The sequence below is a fragment of the Anthonomus grandis genome, chromosome 3 (genome assembly GCF_022605725.1).
Source record: "Anthonomus grandis grandis chromosome 3, icAntGran1.3, whole genome shotgun sequence".
Lineage (NCBI taxonomy): Eukaryota > Metazoa > Arthropoda > Insecta > Coleoptera > Curculionidae > Anthonomus > Anthonomus grandis.
This window is the reverse complement of record NC_065548.1, coordinates 216,197-235,491: the sequence shown is the minus strand read 5'-3', so window position 1 is coordinate 235,491 and position 19,295 is coordinate 216,197. Positions and strand designations below refer to the sequence as shown.

Genomic DNA, 19,295 nt, shown 5'->3' with positions numbered 1-19,295 from the left:
ACTAGTTAAAAATCCTTACAAATTGATGGTGATTTTCAAAGATTACATTCTTTGTTAGTAATTTAAATCTTTTCATTCTAGAACATATTTTTACCTCTCTTGGTAATAAGTTATAAAGTTTTGGGCCAAAGTAGTTTATATACCTCAGATTAAGATTATTTAAACTTGTCGGAATTTTTATGTGCTCGTGATATCTTGCTCTTGTTTCATAGGAATGATCTATCAAAATCTTTAAGTTAGGTTGAGTGTGTATATAGGAACATGTTGTAAGTATATATAACGATCTAATATCTAGAATATCTTTATTAAAAAGTAAATGAGAAGGATATAAACGGTTTTTCTTAAGAATTATTTTTAAAATGTACTTCTGTATTATATTTAACTTATATAAGCTGTTATTATAAAGTCCTCCCCACACCAGTATTCCGTATTTTAAAATTGACTCTACAAATGCTTTATAAATGATTTTTATTCAAAAATTCTCTTAGCAAGTAAAATTTATGAACAAGTTTTCGGACTTTGTTGGAGACATGATCAATATGTGTTTTCCACTTTAAATTTTTGTCGATTAATAATAATACCGAGATATTTTGTAGATGAGGTCTCCTTAATGCAATCATCATTAAATAAAATCGAGGTATACTCAGGTCTATTTACACTAGTCAAAGAAAAAGTTTTTGTTAAATTCAAAGTTAGTTTAGAAGTTTCTAGCCAGTTTTTTATTTCTACCAATATGTTCATGGATTTGTCCCTTATGCTTTCCCAAGAATCTCCCGAAACAACAATTGCCGTGTCATCAGCATAAGATACTGTTAACCCATCAATCTGTCATTTTAAAAGGGAGTTTAAATATGTTATAAATAATATCGGGCCTAAGACCGTTCCTTGAGGAATGCCAATTTTTATTTTTCGTTTTTCACTCAACACATTATTTAGCCTTACCATCTGACACCGCTCTGACAGATAACTAGAGAAGAGCTGAAGGGCTCTTCCCCTTATTCCATATCTTTCAGTACATTGAGAAGATCCCTATGAGGGACGGTATCAAATGCCTTGGCAAGATCCAAAAATACCGCTAAACACCTTTTATTTGAGTTTAAATTATTTACAACCTCAGTTATTAACCTGTGCATCGCATCTTCTGTACTACATGCCTCAACAAATCCAAAATGGTTTGTGGATAATACATTGTTTAGTTTAAAAAAGTTTATTATTCTATGTTTTATGCATTTTTCACAAACTTTTGAAAAGTTACTAATGAGGCTGACAGGTCGATAATTATTTATTAAGGTTTTGGTACCTTTTTTGTGAATGGGAGTTATAATTGTAATTTTAAACTGTGAAGGTATTTCACCTGTTTCTAAAATTAAATTTAGTATATGTAAAAGTGGGTTTATAATTTCTAAATGGGTCTTTTTTATAAGATCGGCCCTTATACCGTCATGTCCAGGGGAGCTATTCGTTTTTAGTTCTGAGATGTATTTTATTAGTTCATTTTTTGTTATTGGGATTAGGTAAACGGAGTTTGTTATTGGAGGCTCCAATTGTTGAACATATTGTGGTGGTGGAATTGCTTTTTCCATGTCAACCCCTATATTAATGTAGTACTCATTACAATAATTAGATGCCTCAAGTGGACTACTGAAATTTGCATTATTTTTATTCTTTATATTTAGAAAAGTGTCTTTGTTATTATAATTTTCATAAGTGGCATCTTTGATTATTTCGTAAAGTTTTTTCATGTTATTTTTGTTAATTTCTATTTGATTTTTGTAATATTGATTTTTTTGTTTATGTATAAGTTTGTTTAAATTATTTCTGTAGTCTTTATATGTTTTTTCTAGAATGGGACAATAATTTTTTGATAATTTTTTCTTCATTTTATCCCTTGTTCTGATTGAGGTAATAATGCCATTAGTAATCCATGCTTTAATTTTTTTGTATTTTGGATTTTTTAGAATGTAAGTTTTTGTTGCATCTGCTAACAACTGTTGGTATTTTTATAAAAAAATGTTTGTAGCAATTTCAGAGTTATTTTCATTTAATACAATTGACCAAGCAAAATTCTGTAGAAGCTGTTTAAATTTAGAGATATCAATTTTACTTCTTTTTTTCTGTGTTGATGTTAAATTTTCCTTTGGTTCTTTTTGGCTTATATGAAGCATTATTGGGCTATGATCTGTGATGTCCTCTTCTATAATATAAGATTCAAAACATAATATATTGGACTTTAATTTTTGATTTATAAACAAATGATCAAGGCAACTTTTTGAAATATTTCTTGTTACTGAATTAATGTATGACTGAAAACCAAGAGCATTCATCATAGCATGATAACTTGCTACTTGGTTATTATCTTTTTCTAATAAATTTATATTAATGTCTCCCACAAAAATCTCTATGTTCGAAAATTTTATTGTTTCCAGAAAACAGTGTAAATCACTTATAAAATTAGACTTAGGAATAGGGGGTGGTTTATATGTTGCTGTTAGGCCAATAGAATAACCATTTATTTCAAAAGTTATTCGGCTTACTGTTGCCATAGAATTCGGCAATAGAGTAAAAGAAAACTCCACATTGAAATGTTCCTTGACAAGTATAACCACACCATCATTCTTGTTGTAGTTTGCTTCATTATAAAAAACATTATACCCCGGAATGTTACAATGGTCTACTGTTGCGATTTGATAGGTTTCAGTTAGTACAATGACATCTATATTTTGCAATTTATAAGTTTCTAAAAAAGTAATTAGGTTGTCAATATTCTTATATAAACTTCTAATATTAAAATGAATTAAACTTATTAAACATTTTTTATTTTTAAGACATTCTAACCTCTTTTCGTCCACCATTTCCCCTTGAATGTCACTTTCCATACTTAGTTCCTCCAAAATAGCATCTTGGTTGTTAAGTACCATTTATTTATGAATAGTCAATGTTACTTCTCAAAATTCCTATTTGATATTTCAAAGTTGGGCATTCCTGGTCGAGAGCTGAGTGATCCGTTTTGAGTTTAAGCTTGTATTTCTGGTTAGCAACCTTACAATTTATACATAGTTTTAACTGTTGGTTACATTCCCGTGTGCCATGGTTTCCAGCACATTTTCCACACACTTCGTTTGTGGTGCATTTGGTGCTTTTATGCTGAAAACCCTGGCACCTGTAGCAACGTGAAACGGTCAGGTCTTCATATACTGGCAGACGCTGCCAATCTATGAATATTTTCCCATAATGTATCATTTTGTCCAACAATCCTCCTGAGCATTCCGCATAAATTACACTATCCTTTTCTTGATTGTTGTTCTGCCTGATGTATGTTACTTTTAAATGGTCGTTTGCGTCTATCCATTTATTTTGCTTCCGAATTTTGGCTTCCACTTGGTCCAGTCCTTGTCCACCAGTGTATCCCACAATTTTTATCCTGGGTGAAATTTTTTTTGGAAGCTCAACAGTAAATTCACTAAGTGCACTAAGTCAAAAACTAAAATTAACATTGTCAGATGCTCTTGTGTTAAGCCACTTTAATTATTGTGATGCATTGTATGGTCCATGCCTAACCAAACAGGATAGGGACAGGATACAGCGAGTTCAGAGGTCGTGTTTGCGGTTTGCATTTGGCATAAGGAAGTTTGAGCCAGTAATTCACAAACTCAAAACTTGCAATTGGTTGGATATGGAAAATCGCCGTACATTTCACTCCACTGTCTTATTCCACAGAATAATATTTAATAAAAGTCCACCATATTTATACAACAAAATAAAGTTTAAAACAGATGTTCACAACTTAAACCTAAGGTATAGGGGCTTAATATCTCCTCCTTTCCATAAGACTGCCTTGTTTGCAAGATCTTTCTCTTATAATGTTTACCTAATATACAATCATATTCCTCTCGAAATGAAAATACTCACGCCAACAAAATTCAAATATCTATATAAAAATAACTTGCTAACACACCACTAAGTCTTGTTGTTTTTTATTTATCTTTTTTTTTCATACGGTATAGTGTACTTGTGTTTTGGGTAGGTACAAACGTCTACTATAAGTATAAGAACTAGGAACTATTAGAATGTTTTAGGTAAAAACAGTGTTGTAATTTACTTGTGTTGAAATTATAAAACTACATACTACTTATGATTTGCTATTGTGCTAACATTGAATCTATATATTAATTTAATATTCTTTGTTGTTAGTTACAGTTACAAAATTTTCACGGAGTTTATTCAATATCAGTTTTACTGCCTTAAACTCCATTTTGCAGTAATACATTTATCATGTATGAAGAATGTATACCAATAATGCATTGTAAACTTGTACTATTACTGGCAAATAAATTTATTTATTATTATTATTATTATTATTAAATTGTTCCTTGAGCTTTTCTTCCATCTCGTTTTTCAAACGTTCAATGTCTTTCTCTGTGTCGCATTTTACCACAATATTTCCGTGTTTGGCCTCTTTAATGTTTCTTATACCAACCCTTAACTTTGAAGGGTCTATTAAAGTTTGAATGTCTTTCCGGCTTTGTTCCGAACTTTGGTTTTTTTTTGGGCTTCATAAGTTAGTTAATTTTAATTCTTCAGTTAATTTTATTTCTATTTAGTTTTGATACTTCTACAGTCTACAATCAAAACCATAGTAAAATACCTTTTTTGGAATTCCCCCCCGTAACAAAAAACATTATAGTTCTGCGTTGACCCCGTATAAAAAGATTAGGCTACAACAAAGCGCTGTTGCCAAATATTATTTTTTAATTTCTTCCTTTATTAAAAAAAAAAACTCTATAAATACTTTGATATAATTATGGTGACATTAAAATTTAAAAAATAAAAACTCTTATTTAACTTATTTTGAATAAATTAATTGCAGCTTGTGCTTCATTATATTATGACAGAATCTCTGTAGAATCCTTTAAGCATCCCTACTGAAATATTGCTAGAGGTGGCAACCTGGCTCTAGGATACCCGGTTTACCTTTCCAAAGCCACCTTTAATAATAATTATATAACCAGCCTGAATAGAATATGTATGAGTGAGTGAGAGGGAGCGAGAGGTACGAAAAGGTACAGTTACCTGTGCACGTTTGTGATTGGCCCGTCGCGGCCAGGTATGAGAGAGGTGAAAACGACCAGTCTCACTTTGTCAGCTACGGACGGTCGGGTTCCACTACTTATCAATCAATAATACAACAACGTTTTTACTATTATTACATACAACAATTTTATTTTTATTTGAAATTCTCTCGAATTGGCTGTGAAAATTATTAGGACAAGTTCGAACTGATTGAAAGTGCCTCTTATTATTATTATTATTAATATAATATCTTAGTGTCGTACTTACGGAACGCTTTTTACACGTTCCAGCTGTGATTGAAGATGCTTCGAAAGTGATACGAAAAACTCGTTGACGTTATCTGCGGTCCAGATAATAAACATTAAAAAAAAAAAAAAGTTCAACTTATTGTAATAACGGTGTGTGCGTGTGTATGTGTGTGTATATATTCGATTGACAACAGGTTGTTGTCGACTCACGTGGCAACATGGCGTCGCTTCGCGTTTGTTTATCATAAAAATCTTAAAATAAAATTAAAAAAAAAAAAACACCGGATATCAATTGTTTTTTTCATTGAGGGATAAATGAGTATAATAAAAGGGTTGAAAATGACCGGCCCTCATCATATTTGCGTGTTGTATGTGACTACGGGAGGACTGCAGGGACCTCTCTTGGGTAGCGACGAACAGGAAATCGTTCTACTTATTTATGTTATTGTGGATGTTTTACAAAATAAGGTGGGTATTACAGTAGGTAGTAGTTTTATATTCAACTTTTAGTAAAAATTATATTTATTTGACAGGCAGTTGTTTTATGAAAATTTGTTGCGTGCGTTCGGAACCGCTGCGATCGTGATTTTTTACACTATAGAGTTTAGTGTAAGAAATCACGATTTAATTTAGTTTTAAATAATAATAATAATAATAATAATCATCATGATAATAAATGACTTTATTAGTACCAAACAAGGTTACATAGGCGAAGTGTGGATACTTTTCTCACTTAAAATACAAAAAAAAGTAGAAATTATGACCTAAAAAAATTAACATAAAAAACGAAAAAAATGGGGTAATATGTGCAATATTATTTATGCCACCGAAATTCATACTCCAGAAGAGCTTCAGAGGCGAATTTTTGCAGGTGCAGGCCAAATAAGAGAAAACCGATTTGAAATTCTTAGATCGACCCAAAACATTAAAAAAACATCCAGGTTATGCATTCAGGAAAACGTTTGCCTCAAATAAATTAGTATTTTTATCTGTTTGCAATTTTATTTGTCAATTTACTTTTGAAGCGTGCCATTGAGTTTTAATAAAAATTATGTTATTAATAATACTATGCAGCGTTAATTTTAAATGCGTTTTTCTCGAAAATGGTAATTCCTAGCGTTATTGACCAAGAGGTACTTTTTTACGTAAAAACCTTCAAATTTTTAAAATTTAAAGAAAAAACAAAAAAACTTTGCACACAATTTTTTTTTACGTATTTTTTTAGGCTCACCCCCTAAATGATACACACCTGACTAATTAATGAAAATTAAATTCAGCATATCAAAATTGGGAGAATACCAAAATTTAAAATTTTTATATTTACACTGATAAGAAGGATTCGTAAAATTCAGTATTTAGTTTAGGTAATTTTGTGACCAATCCTTATTCCATATAATTACAAAACAATTGTGAATATGAAAATACAGAATATTTTAAGTAATAATCATTAGTAATATGTGTTAATTTATATTTGTTTTTGTACTTGTAATTTGGGAGCACTTGATTGGGTACACTTGAATAATGATTAATAACACATTATAATTATTTTATTACTTGCTTTATTCTCCATAAGTGCAAGTTATACCAACAACTCAACCTACCACTCCCAACATCAGTTGTCTTTTGTCAATGTCTGACAAGCCATAAATAGGCAATTTCAAAGTATACTCTGGTTGTATACCTGACATCTCCCTTTTTTATAAAATAAAAAAAATAAACATTCTTATCCTGATTAACTTACAATACTACATCCTTAAAGATCTAACCTACTGGGTGCTCTAACTAATCTACCTCTACGAGTAACCACAGGATTTAAGTTTTCTTCTTCTTCATCCTCACTTTCTGCACTATACATCTCAGTGTCTTCTGACTCATTTTCACTTTCATTCCCTAGTTCACTTTCACTTAACTCTAAGAAACACTTTTTGTTTTTACCTTTATCCCCCTCATTGTCTGAGAAGAACCTAACCGATTTATATTCATCTTTCACCCCTATATCTTTAGTATCTAAAGGCACAAAAATCCTATTTCTAATAAATATAGAGCCAGAATCAGTTTTTACTTGATATGACCTGTCTCTAAGTTTTTGGACAACCCTACCAGGCACCCAAATACCTTTAGGCTTTAATTGAATTACAACTTTGGTATTAGGCAAAATGTCTGGTAACTCTTTAACTCCTGGCCTATTATAATTATTGTACTGTGCCTGTTGTGTTTTTTCCAAAAACGTATAAAACTTAGTATCTATTACATATGGTCTTAAGGTTTGCTCAGTGACAGGAATAGTTGTTCTTAGATTTCTCGACATTAATAAGTTTGCTGGAGAAACATTGTCAAAAATTGGCATATTTCTATAATACAGCAAAGCCAAATAGATATCTTTCTTTTCCTCTAAGACCTTTTTAAACATATTTTTAGATGTTTGAACATTTCTCTCTGCCATACCATTTGATTTGGCATAGGTTGGAGAACTAACAACATGAGTAAATTCCCATTCTTTAGTAAATCTTTTAAATAATTCTGACATGAACTGAGGTCCACCATCAGAAATAACTATTCTGGGAATCCCATGTCGGGAAAATATTGACTTCATTATTTGTACTACTGTAGAGCAATAAGTGTCAAAATTTAACTTTTCTATTTCAATATATTTTGAATAATAATCAATTAAAAGTAAATATTTTTCACCATACAGCTCAAACAAGTCACAACCTACTTTATTCCATGGGATTAAGGGTATATTATGACACATTAAGGGTTCAGGAGTTTGGGATTTAGAATGTTTTTGACATATATAGCATGATTCATTTTTTTGTTTAATATCATTAGACATTGTGGGCCAATAAATTGAACCTTTAGCTAAGTCCAAACACTTTTTAACACCCAAATGGTTATAGTGTACTTTGTTTAACATTTCACTGTGCAAACTTTTAGTTATTACTAGACAATTTCCTTTTAAAATCAAATTTTTATGCAAAGTGAACTCATCTCTGAATTTAATATAGGGTTTTATACACTCCCTGACTTTTTTAATTGAATTGGGCCACCCATTTAAAATAACAGTTTTTTGCCTGGCTTATAGTATACTTCTAAATCATATTTTTGTACCTGTAATAACATTCTTTGAAGTCTAGGGGGGCACTTATTTATGATCTGTCTCCACTTTAACTTTTTCCCAAAGATATATTCATGAAACCTGTTTAAACCAAAGCATATTGCTGCCATTTCTTTTTCAATTTGCGCATATCTTTCTTGGGTTTCAGTTAAAGCTTTGGAGGCAAATGCACACGGTAAATTATTTTGAAGCAAAACTGCTCCTACCCCTGACTTTGAACTGTCTACAGAAATTACTGTTTCTTTTTGTATATCAAAAAATTGTAAGACTGGACTTGACGTTAAGATCTTTTTTAAATTCTCAAATGCTTTTTGCTGCAAAGATCCCCATGTAAAGATTACATCTTTTTTCAGTAATGCTCTTAAAGGCTCTGAATTTGTTGAAAAATTTGGAATAAATTTACTAACATAAGTAAGCATTCCCAAAGCCCTCTGAACATCCTCTTTGCATGTACCCAATAAACACATATTCGTTTTTAAAACGTTTAAAATGACGAAACACCAAAATTTAAAAGCGTTAATAATAACGTACAATCAACCCAAAAATGTCGCGCATATAAACGTTGTACGAAACGTGTAAAGTGAAACGTTGAGAATAAGTGTACATTGATGATATATTGTAACTATCTTTTGGTTTAAATAAACGTAAAAAAGACGTTTATATTGGATTATAAATAAAGTGTAAAATGATCAATAAGAACACGTTTTTCTAACGTAATTTCTATTTTGTAATTATTCCTAAAAAAAAACGTTCCAGCAACTTAATTGAAAAACCTTAGTTAGACGTTTTTAGCTATTGTTTGAAATACGTATGCATAATTGCTGCCAGACATAATTAGTTTTGGTCACCTGTCAAAAAAACTGCTTTCCACCTGACGAAAAGTAAATAGCAGGTAGGCACATAGTTGTAACTAGTAGAAAGCAGGTTTTTTGACAGGTTACCAAAACCAATAATGTGTGATGATGACTATACATATACATAATATATACACGACACGTAGATACTGATGGTAATACTTTTGATAAAAAAAAACATATGACAGTAGTTAGTATAATATATAACTTATCAGAAATGGTAATGGTGGTCTTTTGAAGCGTAGGTATACAAAAAGAATATAATGATTTAAACTTTAGACACCTACCCATAAATGAAAATAAAAATAATATAATTTTTACTTTATATTCTGTTAACTAGTGTATTTTATTGGATTTGAATTTTAGAAATTAATATAGTGTTAGTGTTAAAAAATCAACTTCTGAAATCTTAAGATTGGAGGGGTAGTGGTAAGATGAAATTAAAAACATTAGTTTTAATTTTATTAACAAAAACTTTATTTAAAAATCAAAAATATTAACATTCTTTAAATAAGTCGCAACTAAACCAATTTATACCAAAAGAAATGGTAAATATTTTAATGTATATCTACACAAACGTAAACATTAATCTAAGAATAAAAAAATATTAACATTACTCAAATTAAGTTCAACTGAAATAATGTTTAACAAAAAACCGTTAGAATAAAGTATTCTTACACAAACGTATTTTATATTATAAAATATTTAATTTTTCTGGAAGGAAGCAAAATTTGGATGCCTATACCTATATAAAAAACATTGTTTACAACATAAAATCCAATAGAAATATTATACAGGGTATCCCATTTAAAATAATATATTTTGATATGCCTGCCGACCAGATGAGACCCTGTAAATTCAAAAATAAGATCGAGATCACTTTTGTGTATTTTTTAGTCTTAAAATTAAATCTACTTTCCGCTCCCAAAATTTAGATTAAGAGGTGTAAAATCTCTCTATTGACTAATTTTGGCATGCACTAATAATAACTTACCTTTATTGGCAAACGAAGAACTGCTAGTAGAAACACAATAATTGCACAAATAATACAAACTCCAGAAAATATAATATGAACAAAACACTCACCCTGTGTCGTTTCTTTGACGATTTGCTTACTTATAGTTATGATGCAATGCGTCAGCATCGTAAACATCCTCTTTACCCAAATTTTCTTAGACCAATCAAAGCAAAGGGTTTATGTTTGTAAAGCGTAGTGTTTTATATACGTGTAAAAGACGTTTAATGTTGTCGTTATTTAAACACATTAAAAAAACGTTATTATAACAGTAATAATATAATACCCATGGTCATTTCGATACAATGCAAATAATTTCTACTAAAGTTTTGTTTTGTTTATATCTTTTTAGGCAAATATCTATTTTTTAAATTTTTTTCGACAATTTGTTATGCAATGGATAGTAAAAATTTTCTTTATTCCAATTTTCTAGAGTATCTGTTTTTAAAGCGTAGTTTTTTTTATTCGTGTAAAAGACGTTTAATTTGGTTGTTATTTAAACTGATGAAATAAGGTTATTTTTTAGTGTCTTTTATACATGTAAAAGACATTTAAATTGGCTGTTATTTAAACCAATAAAATAACGATATTTTAACAGTATATAATATCCATGGTTATTCAGATAGGTTACAATGCAAATAAATACTCTTTCATTCGTTTGTTTACAAATTTTTAAGCAAATAAAATAATTTTTAGATTTTTTTAATATTCATTTAAAACTTATACAATTATTGCACTTAAAGAATGTTCAGCTTTGCAGGCAGCTTAGAGTTTAAAGTAGAATTGATAGGTAATATATATGAGTTAGCATTATTAACATCTTTATTAACACATTTTTTTCGTCAAACTTTATCTACATATTATTTAAACGCCATTTATAGTCACCAAAAAAGAAGAAACATAAGTACCAAGATAATATAATGAATTTCCTATTTTATAATAATGTTTATAGAATAAATAATATCTCAATTAATAAAATTCTTTAACGTTTAAAAAACATTTAAGATGATAGAAGAAATAAAGTTATAAAAATCTGTTATTAAAACGTTATAAAAATATTAAATTTTATTTTGGTGTGTATTCAACGCCCTTTTAACGTTAACTTATACCGTTTTATTTTACACCAAAATTCAATGGTTAAACTTTCAACCTAAAATGTCCTAACACCAATTATCAACGTATGACACGTTGAAAAAATGTTAAATAAACGTGTATGTGTTTACTGGGTAGGTGTTGTCAATTGCTTTATTGCTGCTAATTTTGACTCATCTAACGACACTCCATCACCTGAAATTTGGTGTCCCATGTACTTTATATTAGATTTACCTAAATGACATTTTTTTCCAGATTAAATTTAATATTATTAGATTTTGCAGTTTCTAGGACCTTTATCAACCTCAGATCATGTTCTAATTTATCTTTTCCAAAAATTACCAAGTCATCCATATAAATTCCTGTCCCTTCACAACCTTGAAATATTTCCCGAAACTTATGTTGAAAAACCTCAGGTGCAGACTTTATTCCATATGGTAATCTCAGAAATTTATACCGCCCAAATGGCGTGCCAAACACACAAAGATCTGTACTTTCTTTGTCAAGAGCAATTTGGTAAAACCCACAAGTTGCATCTAATGTGGAAAAAACTTTGGCACCAGCCATTTTAGCTGTAATCTCTTCCAGCGTTGGAATTAAACATTGTTCCCTCTGTATGCTTTCATTCAGATCTTTTGGGTCTAAGCATATTCTGAGAGTACCATTTGGTTTTCTATGTATGGTTATGTATGGTTTTCTGGTAATGTAAATTTACCAATTAAAATATGTACATTTTCCGTTCAAATACTGTAAAAATTTATAATAATTTAAAGAAAAAAACGATGTTACCAATTTTATTTATACTGAATTTAAAATATTATACTTTTAAGTAATATAGAGTTACATAATTTACCAATCAGATCCTGCTTATGTTATATAACTCAAACAGGATATGATTGTTAAATTTGATAATTCAATATTACTTAAAAAATATAATAAAATAAAATGGATAAATTTCGTATATGTACGTATGAAATTAAACAACAAAATCTTTAAATTTTATATAATTAAGTATATATTAAAAAAATAATAATTTAACATTCTGGTACATATAAGGTATATTAACACTTAACCAGAATAGCGTTCTAACTATAGATTTAATTTTAAATGTAGAGAGTTGAGATTTTAAGGCTAAAACTTCTAAGGGTATGAACAGAAAACGCGCGCTTTAGTATCTTTTTTTATTTAACTATATATGGGCGCTATATAGTTAAATAAGGGTATAATCATAATTTGAAATGGTATAAAGAACTAACAAAAAGGCAATCTTTATTTGATTTTTTCCTTTTAACAGGCGAGTAAGGTGATCTTAATCTTTTGTTAAAAGAACAAAAAATCGACTTTAAAATCACACTGTCTAACAAAAACCTATTATTTTAATAATAATAAAACAAAATATAGGAAATATGTACCTTCTTCTTCCATCAAATTATTGTCGTAGGTACTTATACGAAACAAAATAAATAACATAACATGTTAACAAAAAAAATTTTTTTCTACATAAAAAATATACATATTATGCATAATAGTATAACAAATATATATTATAGGTACTTATTATTTTTATAAAAGGTAAAAAACACGAAATCTACAGCATAAAGTGTATAAAGTATGTAAAATAAAGTTTATAAAAGGCTATGACCAGCACCTTTGGGATAATGGATGAGTTTTTCGAGGTACTTATTATGTTTTTTTATTTTTTATTGAATTCATTAGACAAAAAACCTTGTTTAAGCTATTAGATACCTGCCTGGCTTTACTTCCCTGATCGGGGTGAAGTTTTAGAAAATATCTTTGAAGAAATTCCAATTTGGAGGGTAGTTTCTAGTTTTTTCGGGTAAACCGAGATTAGTACAAAGTACAACGCAAGAAGAACTTTTAGGGCCTCCAGAAAAGTGGTGTAGCCATGTGCCTGTATTATTTGACGTTCAACCAAAACATAAAAGCAATTTTTGTTTTCTAAAATAATAAGATAAGTATATGTTATTGTTTGATACTTCTAAGGCATAAATTATTTACCTTGCTTTAGAATTATAGGCGTTAGTGGCAAACTGTCGGGATAAACATCGTTGTCGTTTAAATTTATTTGGACCTGAAATAAAAAAAATATATTTAAAATAAAAAATAATATTACAGTTGTAATTAAGGTTGGAGTCATGTAGTTTTTAGTTTTTTTTTATTTATAAAAAATGTCACTTGCCTCTCTTTGAGATATCAAAAATGCAATATCTTCCTTGAAGTGCTGTATTAAATTTTTAATTAGTTGCTGTTCTATTGATACATTTTCTTCTAAATCAGCGTCTTTGGGGAGTTTAAGGCACTTTGTGATTTTATCAGCTTTCTCATTTATTCCATTGAGTAAGTGAATATCAGCACCTGTTAATTCTTGAAAATGCCAAAAGAAAAATGGTGATGAAAATATAATTCCCTGATTATAGGAATATTATTAGGAAATTTCTTTATCTCGGAATAATCCATTAAGATTTCGGTGTATATACAAATGCTTATTATACTTTTGAATATTAATGAATTTAATCGAGCAAATACTACATAAAAACATGATTATAATATTTACTTACCTGTATTATCACAAAAACTTAAACAAGATGGACAGAATTCACTTAACCAATGCACTAATACGCAATACTTTATCCCATAGGAGCCTGAGCTCACGCTCCCTTAATAATTTTGGTGCGAGGTGTGACTAAACAAACGGCAAACGCCGAATTAGCGTAAATTAGCTGAGTATAGGTATGGCGTATTTGGTGGCGTCTGTTAATTTACGTAGCGAATTATGTAATTTTACAAAATATATGTATTTTTCCGTTTTGTTTACGTATTTTTACCGTGTAAACTAAAATATTACTTTGTATATTGTAAAAATTACATGCAAAATAAATTTTACAAATGATATTTTGTATTTTGTATGTTTTACAAAGTAAAGTTCAATATTCTTTAAAAAATTACTAAAGTTTGGGCTTCTACACAATACAATTGGAGATTAATAATAAATTTATTTGGTATATTTCCCCCTATTTTTTTCAGTGTACCCGTTTCGAAAATAAGTGGAAAAAACTATCTTCAGGTGCCCCCTTTAAAAGGGGCGTAGCTCGCTTGAGGGGCGTTTGCCGATATATGTTTATAGGAAAAAGTGAGGTTATTTTTGACCAAAGAATACAGGGTTCGCGTTTCGTCCACTAATTTTGGGACACCCTGTATAATAACATAATCATAAAACAATAAACAAAAATACAAAGAAACAGTACCAGTTTACCCGTATATTTAATTGATTATTGAAATAAACTTGTCTACATTTTTTACGATTTTTTTTTCATCAAAAATATCATACTTCAAAGCAGGAATTTTGTTGAATTTACGTAGAAAACTACTTGTTCATATAAAGATGTCTCAATATGGGAAATATAATGCTTTGTCAAGAACTGAAGAAAACATGCAACTTAAATCTTTCTGAAAAATGAGATCCAGATTGTTTGCGTTCTCTGGAAATTGTAATTCTGTTAAATCAATATAGCGGGTCATCCAATTCGAGGTTGGCTAAGTACAACCCTGCCGTTTGACACATGTCAGAAATAAACGTCATGTGAAGCGTTTTTTTTAGTTAAAGGTTTACCATTTATAAATATGGATCGTTTAACAGTCGAACAACGTACTAAAATTATTAAATTATTCTGTAAAAATGGTGATTCTTCTGTGTCAACGTTTAGAGCTTTACGAGCTGATTACGGTCGACATAATCGTCCTAGAAAGCAACCAATTTCGAACACAGTAAGAAAATTTGAAGAGACTGGATCGGTTACTGACATTGTAAGGCACGTGCATCACCGTTACGTTCGTTCAGCTGAAAATATCGCTGCTGTGGCTCAAAGTGTGGAGGAAGACCTAAATTTGTCAATTCCTCGGCGTGCTCAAAATTTGGGTTTGTCTTACGGCTCATTGTGGCGAGTTTTGCATTTGGATTTACAGCTCCATCCGTACAAAGTTCAACTCATTCAAGAACAACGCAGAACATTCTCAAATTGGGTGCTTAAACATCAAGCTGCTGATGCTCATTTTTCGAACAGAATTTTCTTCAGTGATGAGGCTCATTTTACGTTGTGTGGCTACGTAAATAAACAGAATTGCCGCATATGGGGTTCTGAAAATCCTCAGGTGATCGTAGAAAGGCCTTTGCATCCCGAAAAAGTGACTGTATGGTGTGCATTATTGTCTGTTGATGTCATTGGTCCGTATTTTTTTGAAAACAATCGTGGAAGAGCCTTAACAGTAAACTCTGAGCGGTATGGAAGCATGTTGACCAATTATTTTTGGAGAGAAATCGAAGAAAAAGATCTGGAAGACATGTGGTTCCAACAGGACGGAGCCACAAGTCACACAACGCACAGGCCAACCGAGCTCTTTTGCAAGAGAAGTTTCCAGGACGTTTAATTTCAAGATTAGGTGATATCTATTAGCCCCCAAGATCCTATGATTTCACACCCTTGGATTTTTTTTATGGGGCTATGCGAAAGATCGTGTCTACGCCAATAACCCTCAAATTCATCAACAGCTTAAAGCCAACATTCGTGAAGTTCTAGTCGAGATATCACCTGAAATGTGCCGAAAAGTGATGATGAAAATTTTCTTAAAAGGATTGAAGTTTGTCAGAGGTTCTGCGGTGGATATTTAAATGATATTGTGTTTCACATATTATAATGGAATGATTCAATCTTTAAAACAAAATAAAAATTTTGTCTCCATCTGAATATCTTGTGTGTTTTATTTAACTTTACTTTCCCAAGCATAAAATGGATAACCCTGTATAATTTGAGATTTTCCCGAACATAGGCAACCTCTTTTTTTTTATCCAAAATACATAACAGAGCATTTGACAGCATTAAATTATTTTCAAGCCAAGATGACTCATTAGCATTTCTAAGTTCTTTGGCTTCTGATAACTCTTGATAAGGCTTTAGAAATCCATTAGGGTCATTATGTGAACTTTTGATTCCTGTCAGTACCTCCAATGATCAAAAATCATTTTTTAAGTTCCTTACATTGCCTCTCAGTACCAAATTCATGGCCACAAATATCAGCTCTACATCGAATTTCTTATTCGCGAAATTTGGATATTCTACAAAACTTTATTTCATTAAAAAACGGATGAGATAAGTTGAAACACCTTTACAACTAACCTACAGACATTGAACAAAGCTGGCTCATTGACATTTCCAAGTTCTTCAACTTCTGATATTTCTTGATCAGAATTAAGAAATACATCAAGATTCTTAAGTGAACTTCGGTTCAGTGAATAGTAGTTCTAACCGACAGAATTTATTCATTAATCAATCAGTTGTTTTTTGAAAAGAAATCCTGAATTTCCCAGATTGCGTTTCAGGATCCCCGTATAATAAAACCCGAAAAATTATTTTGGGTTTGCTGGTCTATAACTTGCATCTTAATACTCTGATTGGCATAAGTTTAGTTTCAAATTAATAGTAGGACTTTCCTTAACGTTTCTATGAAATTTCGTTCAAATCCCTTAAATGATAAATTCTTTATTCAAGTTTTTGTAGGGGGCTTCCCGGTAGAGCAAAACTGGAAAAATTGTTTTAGGTTTACTGGCCTATAAGGCGCATTTTAATGAACTGATTTATTTGATAGAGACCTTAAATTAATTCTAGGACTTTTCTTAACATTTCTATGAAGTTTAATTCAAATCCCATAACTAATAGATGTTTTATTCAAGTTTTGGTAAGAGGCATCCCAGTAGAGCAAACTGGAAACATTATTTTGGATTTATTGGTCTAAAGCTTGCGTCTTAATGCTCCGTTTAGCATAATTTTAGTTTTAAATTAATACTAGGACTTTCCTTAATGTTTCTGTACAATTTCATTTAAATCTCTTTAATAATAAATTCTTTATTCAAGTTTTTGTAGGTGGCTTCCCGGTATAGCAGAACTCGAAAAATTGTTTTAGGTTTACTGGCCTATAAGGCGCATTTTAATGAACTGATTTACTTGATAGAGGCCTTAAATTAATTCTAGGACTTTTCTTAACATTTCTATTTTCTATTCTATTTCTATAAGTTTAATTTAAATCTCATAACTAACAGATGTTTTATTCAAGTTTTTGTAATGGGCATATCAGTATAATATAACTCCAAACATTGTTTGAGGTTCGCTGGTCTATAACTCGCGTTATAATGAACCGATTTACTTGATTGTGATCTTAAATTAATTTTGGGACTTGTCTTATCATTCAACATTATTGGCTTTTCTTAAACTCCCTTTAACCTCTGGCAACTTTCAACTTTTTTTGCTCAACCTTTTTTTCTGACTAATGATATAGCCCTCTTGGATACATCTGAAGAATCTCAAAATATTTAGGAATTCGTCACAATTCAGTTGGCCTAATTGAAATTATATACCATAATAATTATTTAGATATTCAACCGTTTTTGCTTTGGACTAGTGTTCTAAATCAATGAATCAATCGTTTTTGACAGTGAATTAGACAGGTTTCTTGAATTCAGAATTATGGATACGTTGCATCTCTCATCTCCAGTAATATTTTGCTTAAAGTATTCTGAATCTTTTGCATTTTGTAATCTATAGGAAACTGTATTTCTTTTTTACTTGAAAACCTCGCATCCTATGGAAAAAAAAATTAAAAAAACCAAATTTTTTCCAAACTAAATGAGGTTTTGAGAAAAAACAATATTTAAAAAAAAAGCAGTGGCATGCCATTTTTTAATCAAGCGTATTCAATTAAAAATCACGTAGTAATAAAAAATTTTAAAAATCTTTTTGATCAAAAATTGCCTCTTGTTACTCTAAAGGCGTGTACTAAGTTTCATAAAAATTACTCAAATAGTAAAAAAGTTAAACAACTAAAAAATTATTTTTCTTGAAGGAAATGTTCATTATGAGCACAAAATGCGCTGTTAAAGTTTAAACACTGCAATTCGAGACAACATTTGAGGACAATAAATTTAAATACCTATACCTTTTATAAAATACGTAATAATATGTACGTTCTTGGAACCATTTATTATTCAATTTATATAGACTTTAGAAAGTTTGAAGAATTCAGGTACTTTTAATTTATGAAACCTGTAATATCCATTATACATTAAATCAAAAAAGGTACCATTACAGGTAGTTAAAGTTAAGTAGGTATTATACTTCCAATTTAACAGACCTTAAATTAATAAATAAATCTTAATGAATTATGAGGTAAATTCATTTATTTACACATTGACTGTCATGAAATTGCATACATTAAATAATTACTAGAACTATATTAGGCATTATTTGAGTTACTTATTCTATTGGGTACTACGTCACTTATAGTAAAAATCAAAAATTGAAAAGAAGAAGAAAATAGACTTATTCACATATTTAAAAGAAATATGAATTCGTTGCAACAATATACCGATTTTACTTAGGCATTATTTGACAAAAATTGTAAAAGATTTTTTTAAATACTTTATATCCTCTGTACTGGATGTTTTTTAAATTTTAAAAGAAACTTAAATTAATTTTTTTAGCAATGGCGTACCTAGCTTCTGAATCAAGGCACAGCAATAATAATAATGTGTAATGTTTATGTATTTATTACATTTTTGCGAGTCTATATTAGAGCAAATATTAAACGAATTCCAAGTATCATCAAGGTGTATGATAGTTTAATCTCATATACAGATGTATTTATACGCAGGGTGATGTCCAGGTTAAAATTATGTAAATGGTAATATTGTAAACCGTTATAAATACAGGATAGTCCAAATGGGGAATAAGTGACGCAATGTAGTCCCTATAAATAATATTTCATTTACTTTCTTGACAAAAGTGCATTATATAAAATCCTTTATATTTTGTTTATTATAAAAGACACAATAA

General features: G+C 29.9%; 1 protein-coding gene across 1 annotated transcript in view; it reads left to right on the top strand.

The window, feature by feature from the left end:
- The first annotated feature begins 5,132 nt into the window (after positions 1–5,132).
- The window catches only part of LOC126734144 (RNA-binding protein fusilli), a 109,925-nt gene continuing 95,762 nt past the window's right edge, over positions 5,133–19,295 (top strand). Inside the window, exon 1 of the mRNA XM_050437675.1 lies at positions 5,133–5,786. Coding sequence (XP_050293632.1) covers positions 5,634–5,786 — 153 coding nt within the window. The 5' untranslated portion in view covers positions 5,133–5,633. The remainder of the gene's footprint in view (positions 5,787–19,295) is intronic.